The 27,290-nt window shown below is 39.4% G+C and overlaps 2 protein-coding genes across 3 annotated transcripts in view; one reads left to right on the top strand and one right to left on the bottom strand.

Moving 5' to 3' along the window:
• Positions 1-3,758, top strand: part of PLCZ1 (phospholipase C zeta 1) — a 47,466-nt gene extending 43,708 nt beyond the window's left edge. For both annotated transcript variants that reach the window (XM_027699719.1, XM_027699718.1), the window contains 2 exons: positions 49-198; positions 3,584-3,758. In XM_027699719.1, the coding sequence (XP_027555520.1) occupies positions 49-198; positions 3,584-3,666 (233 nt within the window). In that variant the 3' untranslated portion in view covers positions 3,667-3,758. The remainder of the gene's footprint in view (positions 1-48; positions 199-3,583) is intronic.
• A 3,168-nt stretch (positions 3,759-6,926) lies between these two features.
• The window catches only part of PIK3C2G (phosphatidylinositol-4-phosphate 3-kinase catalytic subunit type 2 gamma), a 206,943-nt gene continuing 186,579 nt past the window's right edge, over positions 6,927-27,290 (bottom strand). Inside the window, exons 31-32 of the mRNA XM_027699722.1 lie at positions 14,272-14,397; positions 6,927-7,525 (exon numbers count right to left, since the gene is read on the bottom strand). Coding sequence (XP_027555523.1) covers positions 7,373-7,525; positions 14,272-14,397 — 279 coding nt within the window. The 3' untranslated portion in view covers positions 6,927-7,372. The remainder of the gene's footprint in view (positions 7,526-14,271; positions 14,398-27,290) is intronic.

Here is a 27,290-nt window from a genome sequence, read left to right as displayed (position 1 = left end):
AAATGAAACTGTATTTTAATCCTCTTTCTTTTCTTTTTTTCCCATTAGCTTTGTGCCCTAAATGGAACGAAACCTTCTCTTTTAACATCCAAGTTCCAGAACTAGCAATGATACGCTTCTGTGTGGAGGATGAGGTCTCTCTGGTTAACAATGAATTCCTTGGTCAATACACTTTACCTGTGCTGAGCCTGAATACAGGTAACAATTTTATGTGAGCCACCTATAACAGCTCCAAAAAATCTGTGACATTCCAGGCTTTTATCATTACAGCAGCATTGAGAGAGTGCAGCATTATGTCTATTTTCTAAAGGAGGATTGGATAACTATATGTAAAAATGGCACTCCCTGGTTTTTGAAGTATGCGAATCCCTGTGAATCCAGGATGTTGAAATCAAAATAATATTAATGACAGTTAATTATTCCTACTGCAATATTCCACTCTAGATAGAAGCTGCTCAGATGATATTTTAATTCATTACAAGGAGCAGGATTAGTCAGAATGGCTATGAAGGCAACGGTTTTATGCACTTTCTACTCAGTTAGGCTCAAAACCCAACAGAAACCAAATTAAAACAAAACAAACCACCAAAAAACCCTCAGGTAACCGATCTGCAACTTTTCAGAGTGGAGAACAAAGAATATAAATCAGGTAAAATATTTATGGTATTTTTCTTACTAGAGTTTCTGGAACAGTTCCTGGAACCTTTTGTAATGAATAGGTTGCACATAAAGAGCACACACAGAAGTCAGTAGGCCAAGGAGAAAGGCTTATGTAAAATGGCTGTTTACTACACTGGGTTTCTAAAGCTATTTCTGACAAAACAAACAGCTTTTATTAGTGAATAAAGACGTGGAAGGAAAACACTGGAGCTGGCAACAGGCACTGCGCCTTTTTTATTAAGCTTAACAGGATTTTAAATGGCTTTTTTCCCCCTGTGTTCTAAAGTCATAAAGCTGCTTGTGATTCTTAGTTGAGGTTGAGGAGTTACGCAAGAACAAAGACATTACTCTTGGAGCACAGTTGTTTTTCTACAACATAAATTTTTACGCTGATAACCTTTTACTTTCCTTTTCTTAGTACTTTTCCAGATAATGCAAAAAAACCAACCCGACAACTTGCAATGTCTGAGACAAATTTAAATATCAGAAACCGATGTTTACGTATGCCTGTAAAATAATTGAGTTGGGCTTTTTTTATATACAATTTTTCTTCCTGGCTCCAATGTGCCTGTATGATTAATTATGGCCACAAATGAGGGATTATATTTTGGAAAAGTAAGAGCTTGCAGATTCTATAGGAAGTATTTTGCGTGGAATAATACAAAATGCTAGGAAATCAGTGTAGGTACAAAAACTACAAATGGTGCCAAACAAATGGCCCCAATCACCACTTTACACAATGTAAAGAAAATGTAATTTGTCATCAGGATTGCCCAGAGGCATAAATAAAATGCTACTAAGAGGTGAAGTGATAAATAATTTCAAAATTTAGTGCAATGCTTAACACTGAGACCTCTGAAACCAGGTCTGGAACAATGGTTTTGCTTTAGGTACCCAAGCTCTTTAGACAGGAAAATAATGTTCTTGCAGAGGGAGTCACAACAGTCTATATTTCCTAGGGTAGAACTGCCTAAAATGCTGAAGAGTGAGCTAAGATTTGAGTCTTACTTTTCAGAACTCGGCTTTAATCTGTACTACAGGACTGTCCCTCCTTCCTTAGGATTCATATCCCTGAGATGTCCCCGAGGGCAAGTTGCTTCCAAAAGCTGAGCAGTGCTTACATCTTTTCCCTTTGACGGGCAGTGGGACAAAGTTGTGCCTCTGCCACCCTCCCCCACGTTTTCTTTTGAAAGGATTCAAATCTGTATCCTCCCTGCCTTCCTTTCCCCAGCAGCAGCCTCTGAACTCAGCAGACTACACTGGGGAGGAATGTTTGTGGCCCACCTGAAGCAGAATTTGGTTTATCATGCAATGATTATGTTGTTATACTTAGAGGGGCTCAAACTGAGAATAATTCTCTACCTTGGTGGTTAAAGGCAAGAGTGGGGGGTCCCGTGTACCAGTCCCTGTCCCAGTGAGTCTACTGTGGAGAATACTAATACAGGACAGGAATTCAGTTATTACTGTTATTATCATGGGATCCAGGAACAGTTAATTATTTAATGCAAATTGGAGCAATTTCAATAAGAAAAAAAGGAAGCTTTACTTCTCTCAGGAAACTTTGTGGAATATTTTGTAGGTAGGGGCTAGAACAGAGTCTTCAGAAATTAGTCTTAGTCCCTGAAGTGTATCTTTGGATAGGAAACACACTGAGTCTTCCACATTTTGTGTGCATGCCCTAAAAACTGATTTCAAATGTAAATTGCCTGGAACCAGCTTTACTATCTGCTGCCCAGAAGCTGAACCTTAGATACCAGGGGAACTTTCATGTAGTATGACAGGACAAGAGGACGTGGCCTCAGTCTGCACCAGAGGAAGTTCAGGCTGGACATCACGGAGAATTTCTTCACTGAAAGGGTGGTCAAGCATTGGAATGGGCTGCCTGGGGGGGTGGGGGAGTCATCATCCCTGGAGGTGTTTAAGAACAGACTGGACATGGCACTTTGGCCTGGTTGACAAGGTGGTGATTGGTCAAAGGTTGGAGTTGATTTTAGAGGTCTTTCCAAAATCCTTCTTTAGGTATGTCTGGATGTCTTTGGGACCCTCATCTACTTGAGTTTGGAATGTCTTGATTCTTTTATGCAGAATCACAGAATCATTTAGGTTGGAAAACTGCAGCCCAGGAAATATTTATTCAAAATAGAGACTTAATTAAATAACGGCAGTTGTATATACATAGATAAAACACAGAACAGTTTTTTAATCAAAAGTAACATTGTTTATTATTATGAAATAATAGATATTTAGTCATATAAAGCAATACAGGTTGGGGTTTTGGAGACAAGATCGTTTTGTTTTTCAAGCAGGTAAATTAATTATGTTTTAAATTGAGAAGTACAGCTTCTCCAAATGCTTCAACAACCAGATGACCACACAGTTTCTGAGGCATGCATTATCCCTGATAACAGGAATTACTCATATGCAAAAGAAAAACCTTAACAGATTTAAGATGTCATGGTAGCTCTCACACTACACTTTTTTTTTCTGCCTCAGCTGGCCAGTGCATTGCTGCTGCAACACTGTTCTTCTCTGAGGCACTATCACTGCTGATTCATAGGTTATTTAATTTGCTATCAGAACAATGATACAGCATGTAATAACTCTGGATGTTAAAATATATGCTTTCCCCATGTTTAAATATCACTGGGCTAAAAGTCTTCAGTTTGAAAAAATACCACATCATGAAAAACACTGGAGTTTTTCGCTCTGTGACCAAAAATGCCAGAATTGAAACACTGCATACATAGAGGAGAAAAAAACAATAGAAATGGTATTTGGGTTCTGTATCGTTTCAGTTTATTTTAAAGAGTTAATTGAGAGAATCATAAATTATGCCTTATTTGCATAGTAGATCATAAAAGCACTCCATAGTAACATTTGTGCTTGTGGTTAGCACACTAATAAAGTCTGATTGCATTTCCAGGTTACCGTAACATTCCGCTGCTGACCAGAGATGGCATCAAGATTGAATCTGCGTCGCTGTTTGCCCATGTCTGGTACTATTAATGGTGTTTTCTGCTGTAGGAATTGTTCTGGGGCATGGCACCCCGCTTCAATAAAGTGGCATTACTGGGTTTGCAACAACCCAGTGGTCTGATTTCCAGAGTGACACGTTCTCAATGATTTTATGAAGATAACGGGACTTCTTGTGTAAGTGGTACCCGGATCAGTAACAGCTACTGACATTGGCCCTGCCACTATTATTGAACTGTCTGCTGTAGGAGAAGAACGTTCAAGAACATTTAAGGGATCTGAAGGTGCACAAGTCCATGGGACCTGGCAGGATACATCCACAGGTCCTGAGGGAACTGGCTGAGGAAGTGGCTAAGCTGCTATCCATCATATTTGAGAAGTCATGGCAGGCCAGTGAAGTTCCCACTGACTGGAAAAGGGGAAACATAAGCCACATTTTTAAAAAGGGAAATAAGGAAGACCCAGGGAACTACAGGCTGGTCAGTCTCAGAGAGACTTGGGGATGTTCTTGGGGATGTTGGTTGACAAGAATATCAACATGACCTGGCATCCCAGAAGGCCAACAGCATCCTGGCTGTATCCAAAGCACAGCCACCAGCAGGTTGAGGGAGATTTTCCCTGTCTGCTCTGCTCAGGTGAGACCCCACCTGCATCCAGCTCTGGGACCCCAACACAAGAAAGATGGAGCACCTGTTGGAGAGAGTCCAGAGGAGGCCATAAAGATGATCAGAGGGATGAAGCACCTCTGCTCTGTAGACAGGCTGAGAGAGTTGAGGCTGTAGCAATAGGAAAAGTGGGAGATGGCTTTAAACTGAAACAAGGCAGGGTTAGATTAGATATTAGGAAGAAATCCTTTACTGAGAGGGTGATGAGCAGTGGAACAGATTTCCAGAAATACTATGGACTCCCCATCCCTGGAAGTGTTTAAGATCAGGCTAAATGCGGCTTTGAGCCACCTGCTCTAGTGAAAGGTGTCCCTGCCCATGGCAGGGAGCTGGGAACTGTTTGGGTTCCTTCCAACCCAAACCATTCTATGACTCTATGATTCTTTAGAAACAATTCATAAATACTGAACTTTTATGTATATTTTCAAAAATTCAGTGAATAATGTCATTTTCAGCTAATTTCAAATTTATGATTAATTACTGAGAATAATAATCTAATATATAGCCTCTGAGAAATAAGGTTAATTTTTATGATATGAGCATGTTACCTTGACATTTTCAATTGTATTGAAAAAAATTTCTTACCATTGTATCTTTACAAGAGAACAGGAAAAACTACACATACAATGTACCCTTTGAATTTATAACAACGGCAGCTTCTGATTGGTCTATTCCTCCTTAATGTTCACTGTAATTTTGTTACCTGAAAAAGTAGTTTTGAGAAAAAAAGTAGCTCTTAAAATAATAAAAAAATCATATGCTAATAATGGCACCTTTTCTTAGCTAAGTCTTGAACCTCCTGCTGCTAAAAAAAGACAAAAAATTCATGGACTGATTTGTAAAGGGCCACGTTCCTCATAGCAGCAGGGAGCTCAGGATATATCTTACTGTGAACTCAAGAAATAGGAAGCACAGTGCTTTGAGGTGAACTGGAAGAATTTTAGAAAAAGCAAGGATTAACTGTGTGATTTAAGATCTACTTCTCACCTAACAGCTATCAGTGTAGATCTTGCCCATAAGACAAAATCTTCCCATCTTCCTTACAGAGCTGAAGTATTGTCGACCTTCCACAGGACTGTAGCTACCCAATTAATGGCAGATTTTTTTATTGAAACATGATTTTTTTTTTTAAAAAAAAGGACATTATGTTTGCAACTATCTTTAATGCCAAACAAAATATTGCTTATGTTTGCAGACAGTTGTGGTATTATATTGTAATGCTCTTTTTATTTATTGCTATTTTAATGCTATTTTATTTAATATTGCTTTAAGATGGAAAATCAGGGTATGTGGTAAACAACCATTAGAAAATGTCACAGGAAATAACACTATTAGAAAATTGCATTATAGTTATAATAAGGAAACTAAGACAGTGGACTAAGAAGAATCTAAAATCAATATTGACCTGTAAGGTCAGGTAATTTGGTAATGTTGTAAGCTGGCCTCAATGTGTTTTCTGTGCTTGAATGACAAGGCACTTGATTTCTCACTCAGGTGAGCCTATAATCTAAAATGTTAGGCATACTGATCTTTGTAGTTGTATCTGTGTGCCAGCCAATATCCCTTTTATGTGGTAAATATTTTATAGCTTCTTACAGCTCTGCATATACTCATACCATTAATATTCAAGCAGAGTTCCCCCCACCTCCTCTTACTGAGGAGAAGCTTAATACAGCACATTGCCTGGGGAGAATATTCCAAGATAAAAACTGGCCAAGTGACAGAGTCAATTGGTTTGATGCTGAGAAAAACTCCAGTCTATTTTGTTTCCTAAATAACTGGTCCCACTTCAGGAGCTTTATACAACTTTACCTTCTGAAGATTCATTTCTGAGTGTCCTTTGGGAAAAGAAGGCAATTATCTTCACTTCTGGCATTATTATCCCTATGTTGACCACTTTTCCACCTGGTAGGACAAATGTCAGACTTACCCAGTATATGGTAACTTAAAATTTTCGGCAGAGCAGATCACAAATCAACATTTCTCCTGTGCCTTAAAAATGTGCCCTTGGTCCTGGACAGGTCTATATACATGGTCAGCTGAGTGCGTGTAAGAGTCTGGCAATAATGGACAGTTCATTATGGCTGCTCACATGCCAAATGTTTAAAGATGTGCTTAAGTGCTTCCTCAATTTATGTAAAAATACCTTGAACAACAGAGCCCATAATTAGCCTCAGTGAACTCAAAGGAACCACTCACGTTCATTATTTGATATGTAAAGATATATTTTATAGCCCCAAGGTCAATTCAACGCATGTATTGACTTGAATCCCTTATGCAGCATAAGAGGTAAGCATATGTAGTAAGACTGGTGAACAAGCATCTGAGATATCATGATCTCAAATAAATATCCCACTGAAAGCTCACATTCAATATGTTCTATTTATTCATGAGCATTAGCTGCTCCCTTCTCCTTTCTTCTCACAAATCACCAGTTATATCTGCTCCTTGAATGTCAGAATAAAAGAAACTACACACCTTACACCTTACTTGACAAATGAATACCCTGGATTGAATGTTACATTATGGCAAAAGCTTTTAAGTTCTTTTTTAAAAAAAATAAATTATTGATTGCATAAGATTTAATGTGAAATTTGTTGGACATCTGAAATGTGTTGGCACCCGGGGAACCACCCCATGGTTTTCTGGTGAAATCATCACATGCAGTGGGGTCACAGCAGTTGCTGATAAATTACACCATTATCAGCATTGTTTCAACACAGCCAGTGGAATTAATGTGCAAGGAATGAGGCCCCACACTTTGATGTGTACAGAATTCAGTATTTTTACAGTCCAGTTGAATATGAAATAACCAAAAATCTTTATTGCTGTCGTAAGAATTTCCTGCATGCTGCTACAAGTCCTTAGCATCTGATTTCTTAAACTCACACTGTCAGGAATCTGTTGCAGGAAGATGGTAGCAATATTAAGACAATAGCCTTATGATTGGAATGTTAAAAAACGTGGTCAGCAGATGACTGCATATTCTCAAGGGCAACTGAGACAAAATGTACCGTGGGAAATGGGATAAAGAAAAATTAGTGGACAAATAAGTGAATTATCTCAGAGAACATTTAAATTATACTATTTCCCAGTGGATACCACTTTTCTTCATTTAACTGGACACTGCTCAGTTGAATGTTAACAGCTCCCACAAAAGTTCCTTTGCTTTTCACAACAAGCTTCAATACATGGCCTTTGAGCTCCGTGACTTTGTCATACACAACCTGAAATAATATACAATGAAACAGAAAGAAAAATACAAATTTGTTAACCTGTTTGAAAAGCAAATTACTTACTTCAATCAGGATGATGATTACAACTTTGTGATAATTGCTTTAAATTTCCATCCAGAATTGTCAAATATTAACCATGAGCCAAAATCACTTAGATAATTTACCTCAGAAATATGTTTGACCTTATCTAGTTTATATAAAAGAGATTCTGCCAGCTTAGGCTTGTGAAATCTGATTACCATTTGTAAATAAATTTGAAAACTGTGTTGCGCGACGCTTGAGAAAAAAAACCCAGTATACATAATTTTCCATTTGAAAATTGAAACTCTAACTTAAGCAGAGCTTTGAACTCATATGTAAAAAAATATCGCAACCTCCATTAAGTTCCACAGGGAATCATAACGTGTCTGATTTTGTGGAGGAGAAATTCAGATGGAGGGCGCTCATTATGGACAGTGGCATGAAAACATAAGATAGGTAATTCTGTAAAAGTGTAGATTTTTCTGATTATTCGATATCTTTCTAGAGCAGATGCTTTGATAAATGGTATTGCTCTTCTGCAAAAATCAGAAAAAGACAGGAAAACAGTTTTGATGTCAATTTGTTTAACCTATGTATATTTTATTTGTTACGTGTTCCTTACTGGCACCTTAAAGCAAATTTCTGTTGCATTCATATGTGTTACAAAGGTGTGTCACATCAAGGCACAGTGCCTCAGAATGTTTTCCCAATACTGTACTTGTGATTAAATCTTGTGCTACATACCAGAATTAAAAAGGAGATCAATTCAAAGTAAACCCAAAATTTCTTCTATCCAAGACTTCCATAACATTTTGTAACTGTCCTAGATCCAACAGACCCACATCATAAAAGAGATAAGAATTTTCCTTTGAAAACAGTCTATAAATTTTACTAATTCAATAGTAAAAAAAAAATCAGACATTGAGGCACTGGAACAAGTCCAGAGAAGGGCAACAGAGGTGGGGAAGGGTCTAGAGCACAAGTCCTGTGAGGAGCAGCTGAGGGAGCTGGGGGTGTTCAGTAGGTTGTGGTGAGGTGGGGGTCGGCCTCTTCTCCCAGGTAACAAGTGACATGACAAGAAGAAATGGCCTCAAGTTGTGCCAGGGATGGTTTAAATAGAATATTAGGAAAAATTTATTCATGTAAATGGTTGTAAAGCATTGGGACAGACTACACAGGAAAGTGGTGGAGTCACCATTCTTGTAAGTGTTCAAAAATGTGTGAATGTGGCACTTGAGGGCATGGTTTAATGGTGGTAGTGCTAAGGTTGGACTTGATGATCTTAAAGGTCTTTTTCAAACTTAATGATTCTCTGACTCTAATGCAAATAATTTCATGAATGATTCTGGATGCTAACTATACCCAAATGTGCCTATTTGGATATTAGGAAGAAATTCTTTACAGAGAGGGTAATCAGACATTGGAATGGGCTGCCCAGGGAAGTGGTGGGTTCTCCGTCCCTGGAGGTTTTTAAGATGAGACTGGATGTCTCATCCAGTGGTACTTAGTGTCATTCTTTAGTAACCACAATGGTAGTGGATCAAGGGTTGGACTTGATGGTCTCAGAGGTCCTTTCTAACCCAGCTGATTCTATGATTCTATGATTATAAAAAGGCTAGAATTTTTTTATGGAATCATCAAATATTAAACGTGACAGAATGCTCAACCCACTCAGTAGAAGTTGTAGATGTGGAACACCTCTGAGATTGAACCCAGTTTAGCAAGTGGAAGTTACTCAATTTATGTTTTTCCATTACTCCAGAAGTGCTGTTAATACTTCTCAAAATAAATGAGACAGTTGTTCAGCATCTCTTTAGAAAAGTACTAAGGTCTATCGTTTTTAAAGTATCTTTTAAATTACCTTGATACTGTGAGAACACATTGAGGTTGAATATGAAATGTTAATGGTGTATTTTTTGAATTTAAAAAAATCTACCAATCTGGAGCGATAGGCTAACAAGAATGAGCTGCACTCAGAACAGACTCCCATGCTTCAGTCTCCTCATTAATCAAAAACTGCTGAGTGAACTGCATGTGGGCTGAAAAAATGCGAAAGAATGCTCTCAGCTAGTTCAGGCCTGAAAGGTAAGCTTTGTTAAGAGAAGTACATTCAATCTAAAATTTGTGTGGCTGGAAATGTTTTTGCTGTTTTAGTTGCAATGGAAGAATGCTTTAAATTTTAATCTCCCTGAGCAGTTTAAGCAGCAAACGCAGTGACAGTCTGTCACTTCTGGAGAACGGGAAACTGAAACTGCCTAAAAGGTGTTTGCCACACAACCTGCTCGGATTTTCCGTGCAATCTGAGCGCAGGTTGTACCTGAGGCACTGCTGAGGAAAGGAAACGTCAGACTGAGCCCCTCTAGCTCAGAGCTCTGTGGGCTGAACTGCCGAGCCCTCACTGCACCTCCACTCCTAAGGGAAAGAACCAGTCGTGGGAGACGTCCTTCAGGCAGGGACAGAGTTTGTAAAGGCTCATCCCCAGCAATGTTCCTCACACTGAGTGGTAACAGAAAGGTGGTTCTGAGGATCATGGGTGGACCCAGGAGGCATAAAACTGTTGGTTCTCCCACCCAACTCAAGTTGGCTTAGGCTGCCTGTTGGGTTTTGTCTGCACTGCAATTTGGAGGGATTTCACAGGGAGCATGGAACAGACAGGACACCAGGGAACTCTGGCAGCAAACACCGACAGACAGGACACCAAGCTCTCTGGTTTAAGGGGATAATTGGTGCTGTGGGGATGAACACTTACTGCCACGGGCTGTGGGGGAAAGACAAACTGTCCCGCTCACTCTTTTTAAATGTCTTTTACTAGAAAGATCTTTGCGGGGGCAACATTTCCTTTTCCATTTAGAAACCTTTGGAAATCATGGTTTGGAATGGCTGTCATGAAAGTCACACCTGGTGCTTTTTGGTTTTTTGATGTTTACTGTGCCTATTTTGCCAAACTGTACGTGATTTAAAAATTCCAGCTTCTCTGTTCCCCAGTTGCCTTTGCCCACCGAAATAAAACTGAAATGATGAAAAAAATCCAAAAAGCAAGGGCAAATACAGTAAGTAATAATATAACTTAGAGTAAATCTACGATCTGACAACGAAGCAATGCTAATGTTACCGAAGAAAGCTGCCTTGTTTCTTTGCCAATATATTAAAGATACCAGCTGCTGCTTTAAATCAACAAAAAGTATACATGTAAGCTGTAAAAGCTAAGAAATCTTCAGTATGGTGGATCACAACAGGCGTGAACTGGGGTAATGAACAACCTTCAATCTTTGGCCAAAAGGAGTTAATAAAAAAAAGCCTTGAGCAATGACAGGCCTTTACAGTGCACGGTGGGTGGTTTTCGAATGATCCCAGTAAACTGTTTCTAAAATGGTATTGCAAATTCAGCTGGAGCAAGGTATATATCATCAGGATGTAGGGACAGAAGGAAGGTCTGGAGATAGCTGAATTACTCCGTGGGTAAAACAAATGCCACCTGCCAGAACTTCGTACCGCAACAGTTAAATCCTGAAATGATGGTACAGGAAGAACCTGCCATTTGTACAGCTGGATCAGATGGAGGTGAGTTAACACATGTCCATGCAGCAAATCAGTGGGACAGTTAGGGCTGGAATTCAAGTATTCCTGGCTCCAAAAAGAGAGCACTGTTGACCTACAGGAGTCTAATGACATTTTAATCACAAATGCGGGACAGTTGCTTCTCCTTAGGTAGCCATGGCACAATTCCTAGATTTGGGTAATTAATCCAAATTAGCTTTGATGCGTGGTGCTGGAGGGAGTGGCTGTGGCTCCTGGTGCAGTTCCCCTCCTCCCTCTCTCCATCAGACTTGCTGGGGCTGTTCAGGCTGCTCCAGGTCAGCTCCCCCTCAGCTCCAACATATTGATGTGGTCCAGGTCTGTGTGCTCACATCTGGCTGTACCCAAAGGGCAGGACAGAGAGAGTGCCCTCTCGTTGTGGAATGTACACTCTGCCTTGCCTTGTAGCTTTGCTCATTCCATGTCTGTGCTTGCAGGCAGGCACTCAGGAGAGGACAACCAAGAACCCTGAAGCATTTCTCAGGGCAAAAGTTACACATAGGAGCAAGAACCCACTGCAGCTGGATCTGGTCATCATGGCTTCTCTTGGCAAGAGTTTAAAATTAAGTCATTCAGGTTTATTTTCAATTCTTTCTTTTAACTTCATTTTCACTAAACTACTCTGAAACCTCCGAAGACCTTTTTATTCTTTAATGTAACAGGTATGTTATTAATTTTCTCTTTGCATTCCATTTTTCTGTGAACCTACTCTTTTTCTCAACCATTATTTTTTAATGCAATGTTATACCAGTGTGAATGCCACAAACTCCAAAATCCAAATAAGGGAACAAGAGAAAAAAAAGGAGTTCTTGTTAAAAGCAACTCCAAAACATTTTATTGTCAGTCCTCCTGGACTTTCACATCTTCACTCTCACACACATGAATAAAAATCAAACATAAAAAGCACTTTTGCAAGGTTGATAATTTGCTGTAGGCAGTCATAAGAAATAGAAGTAAAAAACTAAAATCAGAAATACCCAAGAGAAGCACATTTCAGATTTTTCTCAGTCTCGAACAAAGAAAGAAATTAATACACAGCTTCCTTCCAGCCACTTGGCTTTAATAAAATCTTATGAACTCATAAAAAAGGCTAGTACATTTCTGTGCACAGTGTTTTGGACAGTAACTAACCTAAAAGACAGCTGACTTATATTTTTAGTAGGTTTTCTTCCCTGGGGCAGCTTTTGCCTCAGTCTACCAGCCTTGGACAGAAAATGCATACAGAATGACATCACATATGGGAGAACAGAGCTGCTAACAGCACAGGCATTGGGTTTGAAATGTCCAAGTTCAAGGGAACCATATGTCCCCACTGCGATTAGGAGTTCCTGGTGAAAAAGATTGAGCATCTGTGAAGAAAGCTCTAATTTTGATTAAGGATATTAAAGTTTTCATGGAATTTCTTTTAACAGCAGTGGAACACTCCTTAACCACAACTAAATCTCCTCCCTGTGATTACTGTCTGACTGCAGACAGGATTTTGGATTTTCCTGTATTCAAATTGATCTAATAATGATTTGAAAGTAATTGTCTTCTTGTGTTGCTCATTGGTTCTTATCTATAGTCCATCTTGGACACTTTACAACAAATGTTATGATACATCCAATTGTATTTCTTTGCTCTAAATATCCTTCAAATGTAAAGGAATTTCTTTAGACAGGTTAATTGGACTCATTCCACTCTCTCTTTGATTGCAAAGGAAGAAAGAAATAACAAAAAAATAAAGCCTAGTTCCTTGGTATTCCACTGCAGTACTGTAGGGAGGGAAATTTGTCTCAGCTGTGAGTAGCCCTAGTACTCAGGGAGCCTTCTTACAGAAGCACTGGAAGTCATCAGTGTAAGTAGGTAAGTTTTGTAATCACATAGATGTGGGAAAAGAGAAATATTAAAACTCCAGGACTGGGAAACTAGGAGATAAGGACTCAGACTCTGCTGACTAACCTAAGCTTCATCATATCTTATCTATGAAACAGGGTGGAGTGGTAATATTTTCCATGCGTTCTACTTTATAGCCTGCTGAAAGAGCATTTGTAAATTGCTTTGAGATCTTTAGGAGATTTATTATATGTAATAATTATAATCTCCAATCCCGCCTACTGTTTCAATCTCATCTAGCCTTACAAATGAACACAGTTTATGCCACTTCCTATTCTGTTATAAATGTTTCTCCATAAAAACATTTCCTTTCACCCCAGAGGCTTGAGCACTTCAGTGGTGTGTGAAATAATCATATATATAGCTGTGAACTGCTAGTATTTTTACATAAAAAGAATCTGGCTATTTATTCTTGTGTTATCACTTAGGACAGTGACAACCAATTTTCAAATGTGAATTTGAATAACAGCATCCATTCAATTAGTACTTTTCATGCTATTGTACAAAGCTGCATTCAAAACTGACTAGGTTATGGTGCAATGATGCTTGGTCTCATTTGGCTAACGTGTGGTTATGGGTAAGATAGAGCAGTGTGAAAAATCCAACTGTTTTCCTGAAGAGAGAGACATAAAAGAGACTGTTCCACTTCTGAGAAAGATGCACAGTCCATGGTTCTGCCCACTTGTGGTTCAGCTTATGATACATTCCTTCTTTCTGATCACCTTCATTGCAGCAGCTCTAAAGGCTGTACTGTTATAATTTTATTTCAAGAGTGGGCAAAGAAAATCAAACAAGTTGCACCAGCACAGGCTGGGGGCTGACCTGCTGGGAAGCAGCTCTGCAGAGAAGAACCTGGGGGTCATGGTGGACAACAAGCTGTTCACGAGGGGACCTCATCAATGCTCTCAGTATCTGAAGGGAGGTGTCAGAGGATGGACCAGGCTCTGCTCGGGGGTGCTGAGCAACAGGACAAGAGGCAAGGGGCAGAAACTGATGCATGGAAAATTCTACCTGAGCATGAGGAAGAACTTCTGTACTGTGTGGGTGACCATGCACAGGAACCAGTTGCCCAGAGATGTTGTGGAGTCTCCCTCACTGGACATACTCAAGAACTATCTGGACACAATCCTGTGCAACGTGGTCTGGGATGCCCCTGTTTGAGGGAGGGAGGTGGGACCAGATTATCCACTGTGGTCCCTTCCAACCTGACCCATTCTGTGATTCTGTGAAATAACAAATGGTGGAAGAAAGTGAATGGTACTCACAATTTCATTGTAAGTAGGGTCAGAGCTTTTTGGAGCTGTTCTTGTTTTCCTTCGACTGACCTCATAAGGATCTGGCAGAAGATAAAATTCAGCATGTGCACTTGGGGCAGAGCCATCTGGGAGGTGCTGAAAAACAAAAAGGTCATAATACAAATGCCCACGTTCTAGCAAAGAAACGTAAATAAAGAAATAAAAAGTACCAAATGAAATCTGGATTTTAGGCAGACACAGAAACATGTTAGATTCGTAGTGTTCTCTTGGCTAAATTGAAGTGCTAGTGCAGTAAATAACAGGAATTATTAGAATTCAGCTTAAAATTGAATCAATAATAGAAATTAAATAATACAAAGACAAGGTAAAATTGCCTATCTTTAATATTTTACATTCTGATGGAAAAACCCTTAAGCCTCAATCTACTTTAACTCAGCTTAATCTGATACAAAGTTGAGCCCTTCCACTTTCCAGAGCAATGCATTGCCAGAGAAACTGGATTTTAGCCAGTAAGCTCCTACTGATGTTAACTCCTAAGTATCAGTGCTGATGCTGGGTAGACCTGATTGTTTCTAAGGGTGTTTCATAGAACATATTACTACAGAAGATCCAGGAGCAGTTCCTGCAGCAATATGGGCAGAACAGGATTCTTATAATAACAGTCTTTCCAATCTCACCCATCACACAGCTGCAATCTCTCTTTAATTTTCCAGTTCAGGTTACTGAACTATATTCCAGATATTCCATCTTATGGTAGCTACTCGAGATCACAGCCAATCTATTAACCAGGCTCAGTCATAACCCAGTGCTGGTGGGTGGAGAGTTTTTTTGATAACTTCTGAGGAGCTGTAAGGTTATTCGTAAAGGAGCATTACAACTACTCAGAATTGTTATTATTTGAGGCTTCAAAAGAACACACAAGAAACATACTAATGAAAAACCATGGAGCAGGTATTTTGCCAGCACATGCCACTTAATGCTTCCCTTATAATTAAGCACAAACCCTTGTGTTGGTTACACAGTATACAGTCAGAAAGCACAAAATGGGGCATATCAAAATATCAGTCATTTTAATCATATAATCAGCATTTTAAGCAGCAGGTTTACCTGGCAGCTCACAGGCAATCCAGTGAGAGGATGCAAATAAAAATACAGGGAAATAGAAGAGATCTTAAAACATTTGTAACCAATGAACCCAGAGTATTATACAGCCACTTGCATTTGTATTTCCCATTGTAATTTTACACCTGGCTCACAAGAAAGTAATTTCTCAGATTTTGATTATTCACAGTATGTGTCTGGAAATGTGGGGCTTTCTACAGGCATTATCAACAACATATCCCTGGGATAGGAGAAACCACTGTCTCCTAGCAATAAATAACTTCTCTATTGGGAAGAAAAACACTGCTTGTGCGTGTGAGCAACCAGGGCTTGCACAACAAACCTCTGGTTTTTGTTATCTGAAATGATCCTTCAAGGCAAATGATGTGGTCAACTGCAAAGCTCATTATTGCTATCGTTAACACTACACAGCATCAAAGGATGCACTACTCAAATCATTACATATTGTCAGCACCACGTGAGTGATTAATATTACTATTGCTAAGCCCCTCAAAGTACATCTGATTTAAAATACACATGGGATTTAGATAGATGGGATTCAATGGCTGACATAAGAAAGCCATTAAAGGGCAATGAAAGCAATGGGTATTTTCCTAGGGCAGAGTAGCTCATTGCTAATGCAGGATTTATAACTCACACTGCCCATTTGAAAGCACGTCTCTGTTGATCTAGGACTCCACTAAAACTTCAATTGAGGATTACAAGTAACAGTAAATTGAACATCTCTTAAAAATCAGGAAGGAGAAAGAAATATAGCCTTAAATACCAGTTCAAGCAAGCAGGATCGTAACTGTAATCAAGCTCTTCCCTTCTCAATGAATAGGTAAATATCACTGTAACTTGAAGCTCAACTCAGTTGTTTCAGACAAAGAAGGGAACTCGGTTAAATAAAAAGAAAAAAAAAAGGGTCATTCTTGACTAAGACCTTATCAGCACAACTGCTGAGGCCCAGCACTATGATCTTCACTATCTCCAGCATGGAAATACAGCACGGGGAGAGCCCCATAAAATGTCAGGTTCTATGAATCATCCCAGCAGTGTATTGCCTAACCAGGGATCATGTCAGAGTTGATTCTGAAAGCTGAGGTCAGCAGCTGAGGAGCCCAGGTAGCAGGTAACAGGCTACAAAGGTAAGGTGGCTGCACCTGTCCCGTCCCCTCTCGTCGAGCTGCCCAGATGGGACAGGGTGTAGGCACAAGTGCTGTGCCCACTGCACACCCCCAGACAGCAAGGGCACAGATCGTGGCAGCATTGTTTGAATCGGAAACAGGCTCAGCCTGACATTCACCTACCAGGGAAAGAATACGAGCTGATTGCCACAAGATTGCTTAACAGGACCTGGGCATCCAGAAGTGGATGCAATGAATTGAAAAGAAGTCAGATAAAAATTGTCACTATGCCTTTGAGTTGCTCTTTGGCATATTACCTACCCTTCAGCCAACTAACCTTCCTCCATAGCTGACTCCTCCCAAAATTGAAAGAAGACACTTTGCAGCAGTGCTTTGGCCACATGAAACATGGACTGAAAACTGCTTCCTCGCTTTTCCTTTGAATTTAGCTAAATACATGCTGAGAGGCGATTGGGAGGAGAGGGTCAAGAGAGAAAATTCAAAAAAGAGAATATTTTAGCGATTCAGAGGGGGAAAACTCAAGGTAGAGTAGCTGCCCTGGGATATTTCAGAACTAAAATAAAGCCACTTTTCATGAATAGTAGCAATCAGCAGCCAGAGCGTTAGAGGTAATTTGAACTGCACCTGAATTCCAACTAGAGATCTTAGTTCTGGTTGTTGGGTGTTGGTTTTCTCCCTCTCCCCTGCTTTACAGGTGACGTTTTCCCACTTCATCTTCCCTTGCCAAGAAAAGGCAAAGAGGCCACTCCAAATTCCACAACTGTCCCAGTTCTCCATTTGCAGTGGCACCGTTATACCATCAAACAAGGAGAAAAGCTTCAGCTGAGCACTCTTCCAGCCAGATCGCATCTCCCACTTCTCAGCTGCCCTCCCCTGACTCCTGATATGACACAACACATCTAATTAGGGGCTCCAACTGTTAAAAAGGTTCTGTCTCACCACACACTAATAATTCAAAACTACAGATTAAGAGCAGGTATAACCAAGCCATGGCCTTACAAGAGCAGTATAGGGGTAGCTTGTATGATAAGTTTACGCTGGTTTCTCTTTAGATTGGCACAACAGTTGAATTTTTTTTTGTGAAGAGCCTGCTTCAACCACAGGATTTATTGAGGCAAGACTTTGCAGTGGAAGGAGCTGTACTTTGCTAGACACTCCGCAGCAGGGACAAGGAGTGATCTTGGCAGTTTGACAATCATAGTGCAAAAACAAGAGTGGGATTAACATGGCAGAAATATCTTTTTAAATCTTAAGTAGGTGGAATTTGAAGTTTTATTAAGACAACTGGCATAGCAGGCAAAAACCCCCAAGATTTTGGGCAAGCTAGTTCTTTCCCAGGTTTCGTATACGAGTGGAGCATTGAATTAAAGAAGAATGAAGAATAAAGAAAAAATGGAGAAAACGTCAGAAATATTGTTCTTACTAAAGATTATGTCTTCTGTGAGCAAACTCCCTGGATTGTCCTTTCACTTCTAACTGAGATTGCATTGGCACATTTATAAATTTAGGTAAACATGAAGAATGCCTGACCCAAATCACAGAATCATGGACTGGGTCAGGTTGGAAGGGACTGCAGTGGGTCATCTGGTCCAACCTCCTGCTCAGGCAGGGTCATCCCAGAGCACACGGCACAGGATTGCATCCAGATGGTTCTGGAATATCTCCAGTGAGGGAGACTCTACACCCTCTCTGGGCAATCAGTTCCAGTGCTCAGTCACTGCACAATAAAGAAGTTCATCCTCATGTTCAGGTGGAACTTCTGCCTCTGCAGCAGAGAATCTGTTCTCATGAGCCCATTGTAAACACAGAGTGAGATTTCTAGCAGGTTTAGGAGTAATTCTGAAATCCAGCAAAATCCCCTTTTGTTATTATTAAAGAATAAAAAAACCCACTGATTTCTTTCAACAGTCCAGGCCAGAAGGAAAATCAAAGGGTACCTTGGGAACGACATTCTGCGCTTTACTCTGCAAAACCTTTGTAGCTTGAATGAACTCGTGATCAAGCAAACAGAAAAAACCCCAAAGTTTTAGATTGAATTCTATTTATGTTTCATTCTGTAGTCATTTCATTAACCCCAAAATAAAGGATTTTTACTTCCTTCAGACGAAGCTAATCCCAATTTAAATTACTGTCTTAAATCTTTGATTGTGTATGCTTGCGAATAAATCCAAGCCATAAAAATCTGTAAGGCTGCACTGGTATAAAACCAAGCTCCCAACAGAAATGCCATAGGTCCCCTTGATATGCCTGTGGACAAAATAACCACAAAAAACCCCACTGATTTTGATCTGCCAATAAAAAATTTTAATTTAGAAGCTGACTCCCTGTGCTTCCTTCAAATGCAACCAAGTGATGATGGAATGATTTTCCCAGAGAATGACCAGCCTACCTGACCTTGATAATGACATGTGTTTTTAAGGAACTCAGTTACAACTGCCTGTATACATGTTTAAAAAAGTTTATTTTATTTTTTTCTTCTAAAGTCAGGTAGAAGGTGATAGAAATATTTAAGAATGAGTGGGAGTGAGGGAGAGGAAATAATACTCTGGATTTACTACTTTCCACATCTCTAATTCAATACAGGCCCGTATCTGTTATGACTATGTTCCATTTTTCACTTCAGTTTTATTTTCCAAAACAAAAAAGTTGATATTTACTTACAGAAACCCACACCACTGATAGGTTATGTCTGGTGTAATTTAATTTTAAATATAGTAGCTGTAGCTGGGAAATAATAGATGAAATTCAATTAATTTTTCTACAGGAATTGTATTATCCTAACGACTTTTCTCCCTTCACCATTACTAATCATCCACAACTCTCCCAACAGAAGGATTCTTTGTTAGCATTACAACAGGCCTAGCTACTTCCTAATTTGCCATATATTAAACTATTTAGTGTTTTAGCAGCCAATATAAATGTTGGGCCATACTCATATGAATTTTGAGGAAAGTTTTATGATTTTTAAAATATGTACTTTAATGATAATTTGTGAAACTTTTTTAAAACTCACGTCTTCCTAAGTGACATAAAATTTTCTTTTCAGGTGACTTTTGTCTTCTCCCATTTAAATCATGCCATCAGTTTTTGTTAGTGTTAGACATGCAGATCACCTTTTGTCCTAGAGTGAAACAGATTGATGGCTCCTGAACATTTGATAGTTCCAGCTGCTGTTCTCTTTTTCCCATTTTTCATTTTCAACCATCTTGACAATAAAAAATAATGATCAAAGCTAACTTGTATTAACTAATGCCACCTTTTCTCCTTTATAAATAACTTCCTTTCTTCCCCCAAAAATTAATTTCCTGGACATTTTCAAATCTCAGTTGCTTTCTTCCTGTTCTTCAATGAAGAAAAATAAAAGAGATCCAGCCTTTAGAAAGGCTCCCATTTCAGCTACTGCCCCCAAATAAAAATAATTCACTTTGTCCAGTAGTTTTCTTAGTTTTCCTATCCTTTACCTTCATCTTGTGTTCTTATATACACTGCCATGAGATTATTTACATAGTGAAGGACTACAAAATATTCCTTAATGTTTAATATCAAGATATCTTTACCTCTTTAAAAACCACATCACTATAATAAATGGTTAGAAAAAACCTTCACAGCTACAAACCAAAATGTCTATATATGAAGTGTAGACATTAGGTGGATTTGACTATCATCCAATAAAGGAGGATTAGAAAAAAATCCACAGAAGAAATCAGCCTTGCACCGCAGTAACCTTTATAAATTACTAGCTGCCTCTTAGCTTAAATTAAAATTAGTAAGAAATGTGGAAAAGCCATCACTGCTGCTACACTGTCTTTCACTTTCTCCAAGTCCCTGTGTAACTTAGCAGAGAAAGGCTAAATCCTGTCTTTCAAAGCTGCAGCCTAATTAGCAAATACAGCCTCTGTCTTAGGAAAAGAGAACATCCTCTGGGCTACTTCTAAACTTAAAGAGCTGAGAAACTGGTATATTACAAAGCAAGAGGTGCCTTCAAAAACAGATTAATAAGATATATAAACCTTCAGGACAAACAGGATTGCTGTGTGAACAGGTGGTTGTGTTGTTACTTCATAAATCCTAACGCGGGACCAAAGATCCTTCCTTGTTTCTCCTTTGGGCTCTGCATATCCCAAAGCACTGAACATCTCTATTCCACTCTGCTACCAGGTTTTTAATTTTCCTCTCACAAAATATCTTCAAACTGCTTCAAAGAAAATTAAAAATAAAATCACATTTGCAGTAATCACATAATAATTACAAAATAAGACAATCCACTATATCACTATGGTGCACCCTGCACTCTCTGCTATTGGCAAGACAAATCACAAAAGCAACTGGCCAAAAGTGATTGCACAAATAAGGTATTTTTTTTCCCAAACAACTGCTTTTTGCACTTAACATTAAAAAAATACTTTACTGCTTCTCTGCAAGATAAGAATTATTGTATTACATTCTCTGATCCCAATTTTTTTCCATCTTCTCTGTGAGATGCCTCATTCCTTTTCCTAAGTTCTTTCCTTTTTGATGCATGCATCTGGGTATGTAATAAAGAGAGAAGACACACTGTGACAGAGGCCACTGACAAGGAGGTCAGGCAACAAAAAAACAAATTAGGTTTATCTCAATTTAATGCAGGGAAACAAAAACATAAGTTGGTTTTAGAACAACATATATTTTGCTCTAAGGAAAGCTCTGGAAAGCATTTTTTGAGCAGGCATTTTCTACCTTTCAGAAGTCTGACAGTGTCAGTGGAAGGAGCCTCCAGATGGCATTGTCATTTACTATGATAAAAATGCAGAGATGCTCCATCCAGGATATTGATTTGAATATCCAAATATAGCTTATGTCCAGTACCTTCAGCATCCCCATCAGCCCACCTGTAGCAGAGCAGCCAGGACTCATGCAGCCTGGCTTTACACCTCATTCTTGACAGGAATAAAATGTGCTGGCAGAAACAGGGTCTAGAGCTGTCCTGAGCCACAAAATCTCTAAAGAGCAACCCAACAACCAACACTCTCCAAGGTCACTGAGAGGGAAAGCAAGCACCTCAGCTAACACACTGCAATGAGCACACCAGTCCTGGGCAAAATATCCCAGTACTGACCTGTCCTGGTGTGTACATGAGGTGGGTAATGTAAGTGCCCTGTGAAGTCTCAGCTGATCTCTGTCATGCTGTTGAGGAGGGAGGCCAGAAAGAGATTCAACCCATCATATTGTGGGCTTGGCTTGGTTAAATTGCCCACATGTTGGTGCCTGGCCCAATTTGAGGCACAAAAGATGCTTGAGATATCTGCTTAAACTGTCAGACATGACACAGGCCCTCCTCTTCTGCAGTGGCAGCTGGAGGCCAGATGGGGCATGTTCAGTCATCTCCTGTAGACTCAGGAAAATGGGGTTTAGGTCTCCACTGATCAAATGAGAGCTTAGTCATCTAGACAAAGATCCAGTTTCTAAAATGCTGCTGCCTCATGTCACCACAGATGACAGAAGGTGTGTATGGAGCTGGAAATATGACATAGGCTTTATGGGAAAACAGACCATCCTGGAGTGGTCACTGGAGGTCAAGCAAAATAATTCATTGTATTCAAAACAACCATGATCAGGCAACTGATCCATCACAACGTGATGGAAATGTGATTCCAGCACACCATGTATGTAAGCATCTTAGTTGCAAACTGATTCCCACTCCAATTACGCCAAGGAACACAGACAGTGGGATTTTCAAAGTGAAGAAGAATTATTTGTTAAATATTTAACAAAACCAGGTTTGTTCCTTTGTTTGTTTTTTAAGGAGAAGGACAGTTCTGGGAAATAACCTGGATCCCAAAAGACTCAGGGCTTTCTAACAACTGTGTAAAATGTTTCTGATCTGCTTCAGTCATTTGAGAGGAAAGCCAATGTAAATCTGCTCAAATAAAGTAAATAAGATGAAAGCTGGCCCGTGATACCCAGAAAGTCACAAGGGTATCTCTCCCAAGCCTTTATTTCTGTAGAGCTCTGAAACCAAAAAGGTGAAGAAATGGCCTGAGATGTATCTCTGATGCCCTGTTTAAAAGGAATAATCTATTGCCTTGATGTTCCAGAAGGAGTTGTGTACCAGACACAATCTCAAATGAAATGGGGAAGAGTCTGTACAATCATGGGACCATGACTGCTCTTGCCTTTTACAGACCATTGGCAGTAGCAGGCAAGGAGGGCTGGAATTCAGCTCCAGCAAGTAATGACACAACTTTGTGTGTGTTTATTACTGTTTCTGAACAAACAACACAGAAAAAGACGTCACAGGATGGCTTGTGTTCCTGCCCAGCCCACTCAGAGCTTAATTCTCGCTCTGAACTCTGACAAATCTCTGACCCTACACCAATGCTCAGGACTAGATTACTGGGTGCTCCACATCGCACTATGTGGGCATAAAAAAAGTTACCAAGGCTGCAAAAATAATATAAATCAGATTACTGTATAACCAAAGTGTGAATGTACTAAATAAATGTACAACTCCCAGTAAAAAATTTGAGCAAGAATCACATAGAACACTTTCTTTCTGTAAGAGAAAGAGGTGACATGTTCTAGATTCTTGAACCACATGCTGTATTACTATCTTTAAGTCATTTAACTCCATTTTTTTTGCATAGATGAAAGAAATCAAGATTCAGTCATGCTTTAAAATATTATTATTCTGTGGATAAGCAATGTTGGTGCAGGGTGTATAATGCAGAGAGCAGATTTCATGAACAAGTCTCTGAAGGTTTTATTTCAGAATTACCACCAAACCATTGCTTTCAACCCTGTATTATTGTTGTGCTTGGAACACTTAATTTTCAGATTATTATTTAGTCTCAGAGTCTATGACACTGGCTAAGACTGATCTAGTTTGACCCTTAGAAACATAGATCTCTGAATTTCTTCTCTTTTGAATAAAGTACAGAGGAGAAAAAGTACTTAAGACAAATCCCCATTTCACTTTCCTTTTGAAAACACTCAAGATTAAGAGCATTGCTGCCTGTTAGAGGGTATGAAAGAAAATTAGCTTTTGAGAAAAGAAATGTAAGCAAATGCTGTTGTTCTGTTTCTTTTTGTCACACACGTATTCTTTTCTCTCCTTCTCTAGGCCCAGATAGTAAGTGAATATAAGAATGCACAAAGAAACAGTGAGACTGTTATCTGTGTCTTCATCCTGCACTATTTTTCTTCTCAATTTCTTTATTAGTTACAAAAGTCTGCATATGCCTGATCCAAACTCTTTTTAATTTCTCAAACTGTACAGAGCTCCCTCCACTTTTCTTTCGATTATTCTAGAGCTTGCCATCTCCCTTTGTACGAAAGCATTTCATTATATGAGGCATGCAATTTCTGCTCCTTAATTAGCTCTCATTACTTCTACTTACGCTTCTGCTCAGTGTGCTAAATAATTCCTCCTGAACCTTGCCGCCTTCTCCCTTAAATATTTGCACAATTGACTCCTGTCCTTGTTAGTCTGTTCTTAACTAAGTTAAGTTTCAGTAGCAATAAATCACTCCTGAAGAATCAATCACTCCTAAGTAACCCTACTGAGAACTGTTCTTTGAACTTGTATTCTAGTTAAAAAAAACATCCTGAGAGAAATATGTTACTATCAAAGCCTTATAAAGATGAACTGCTTTCTTTCTGCACCATGACACCAGGATCTGGCCTTTCTCATTGGCATCTCATAGCAACCTCATGTCTCACCATTTGCTTGTTTTATCTTCACATTACTCTGGGATATAGATCTCTACCTCCCTGAGGAAATACTTTTCATTTGTCCAAGCTGGTTGTAGGGTTCTGGAAATTACTTTTATTCTCTTGATCTTGCTCTGTCTCCACTATTATTTTTAATGTCTTCTCCATTTGCAATCAGTGGCAAATTTAATTTATTTTCACTTTCATCTCCCAGATCACTCATACTATTAAACAGAGCTCACTGTTTGTTGTTGCTTTTTTTTAATCTTATTCAACACATATCAACTATGTAAGGAATTACTTATTTAAAAATGAGCAGTTAGAATTTAGAGCTGAGGCAGTACTGTGACTGTGACAGATTAAAGGGTTTAACAAGAAATAATAACACAACTTTCTGTACAACATATTTGTCAAACACCTTTCATAACAAATATGTTCAAATCCAACAGTAATCCCTGTGCCACAAGAACAGACCTCATCTCTTTCCAATTTAAACTACTGTTGAGTAGTTGCACTCTTTGTTTAGAGGTGTTCAGCTAATTTTCAGTCCAAAAGAGAACACAGTCTATCTAAGCTAATTTCCTTTCATTTTAAAAGTAAAAGCATTTTCTATGAATATAAAATTAAATCCAAATTCTTTATAAGCTAGAGTAAGTACAACAGCTTTCTCCCCGTGGCTTTTTATTTTGTTTTCCTGTGCCAGTCTAGGGAGAACTTCATCTGAATGTGTTACCTCCATACATCAGCCAGGCTGCTGATTTCATTCAGTCACTGATGCTCTTTGGATAACTTTTTTTCAGCTCAAAGAGATTTTTTTTCCTCTTGTTCTCTATCTCTGGATGACCAGGCTTTCCTCCCTATGCAACTTCATTCCAATCCCTGTTGACTGATCCATGGACTGCAGCAAAGAAGGCAGTATACATTCATAATATTTTGAAAGGATAATGTGGCTTTTTATTTAGCTGGAAGGCATTGCATTGTTGGCAGGTAGTATATATTTTCCATTTAAATCTATATAATGATAGTCTTAAAGTGTAAAAGTTGGTGAGCCCATGAGAGGAACCATGGGAACCAACTAAGACTGAACAAAAATCCCAACCATTACCCAATCAAACTTGAGACAAAACCCAGTGAAGGCAGCAGAGCATCTACCTGTACTGAATGTGGGATCTTCCCTACAGCCCTGTACCTGCAGGCTTAGATTTCATCCCTTTGGTTTTGGGAAAGCTTGGCTCTCACCTTTCTTCACAACACATTCAAGCCATCACATCTCACAAACATTTTTGGAAGCAATTTGTACTCGGATGGCGTAGGACACAAAATGGAAAAGAGGTTGGATGTCTGTGCAATCCTAAAGCTGATTACTAATTTGTCACCCACATATCAGCTATCCCAGAATCATTAATCACCAAGAGTGGTACGTGACAGCTTCAGAGCTTTTATAAAAGGAAAGCTGGAAGTAGTTTTGCAGAGAACTGTAGGAGTTTATTTTTCTTCCAGCAAATTTTCCCCCTGTAAAATTGGTTCTGAATTCATCACCCACGCATGCTTTCCTGAATTCTAGTAACATTTTACATTTATTGGCATGAGGTTGAGGATGAGTTGGCTTTGTTTCTCCTCCCCTCTACCCCTGAGGAGTTATTCTGTCCACAAGAAGTAATGGGCAAAAATGTTTAGCAGTGAGGATTGAAAGTTTAGCTGCTTATCTAGGAAAACAGGGGATGCCTGAAGTCATGGCAATGAAATCAGCTGAGAAAGCACACTTCCTCCTGAGCCAACACTGAAGAGAACCACTGTTCTCTTCTGCTTCTCTGTGAAGCTGGAAAGGAAACAGGTTAGCCAACCTTTTCTGAACTTCCAAAATGGCCATTTCTGTTTCCTCTGCTGTCTCTTTGAGCAGTGAGCGAGCCCAGCAGCACCAGTAGGTAGCCTGGCTGTTTCTGGCTGTGTGGAACTAAGCTCGCCCATAGTGTGCCCTTTATCAGACCTGGTAGGATCTTGGTATCCCCCATTCTCTGTGTTGGTTAATACAGATGAACAGAACTGAACTTGACCATTTCAAGTTCAAAACCTACGTGTCTTTCAATTTTCATAAATCCATCTCCACACTTCTTGCACTGATCTACAAGCCTATGCTTTTAAGGCAGACTAGCACTACTCCTGTGCTCCTGTTCCTGCCTACTGCTGTTTTCCTGGGTATTGTGCTGCCACAACTGGACTGTTTCTGCTCTTGGCTAACAAATCCTTTCAGATGCCAAAACAAACCTCCCCATGGCTCCTCTGTATTCCTCCTAAGACCACTTAGTGTGCTTTGCCAGGCACTGTGCTACAGTATGTGCAGAATAAGCCTGCCCTGTCTCATCCCCTCCAGCTGCCACATCCTCCATGACTCCGGAGGCAAACTCTCCAGGCCTCTCTGGTTTTCACCCCTACATAAATGTTTCCTTTTATTCCAGCCTCACTTTATTAAGGCAATACTGCCTGTACTCCCTATGCAGTATAGCCCAGTGTTGCACCATCTGCCTTTGAGAGGAGCAAGCAATGCCCCAAGAGGCTGACTTACAATTATGTGATAGACATGTTTGGAAAATTTCATTTTATTACCATCATGGCTTTTGTATGTTTGAAAATTGGATTTAAAGTTTTTTTTCCTCAGCAGTCATGGTGATGCCATTCAAATCATAAGCAGCAGTAAGCCGGCTGACTTACAGAATCACAGAATTCAAATGAAACCATGAATTGCTGAGGGAAATTTTGAGACTGAAACATTTTTAGTATCTTATAAATATCTGTTTAACAGAACTTGTCTTCATTGTGCACCCACAGTCTTAAATTGTAGGCAAACATTAACAACCAGTCTTAACATCTCTGTGTTCAAACAGTGCCTTGGCTGCAAGTATTTTCTCAGTGAAAAAATACATCCTTTTCTTTACAGAAGGTTCAGTTAGATTAATGGGCCTTTCCAGTCACAAAATCTATAAAGCTGTTCTTCTCCATTATTTGTCTCTGAAGAATTTTTTGATAGAGTTTTCTTCAAGCAGGACAGGCTTTCCTAACACGTGACTGAAATGTTGCAGTGGTAAGGGA

This window comes from Neopelma chrysocephalum, unplaced genomic scaffold (genome assembly GCF_003984885.1).
Source record: "Neopelma chrysocephalum unplaced genomic scaffold, ASM398488v2 Primary Assembly neopelma1_139, whole genome shotgun sequence".
In the NCBI taxonomy this organism is placed as follows: domain Eukaryota; kingdom Metazoa; phylum Chordata; class Aves; order Passeriformes; family Pipridae; genus Neopelma; species Neopelma chrysocephalum.
The sequence above is the reverse complement of the archived record's forward strand: the minus strand, read 5'-3'. Positions and strand labels throughout refer to the sequence as shown.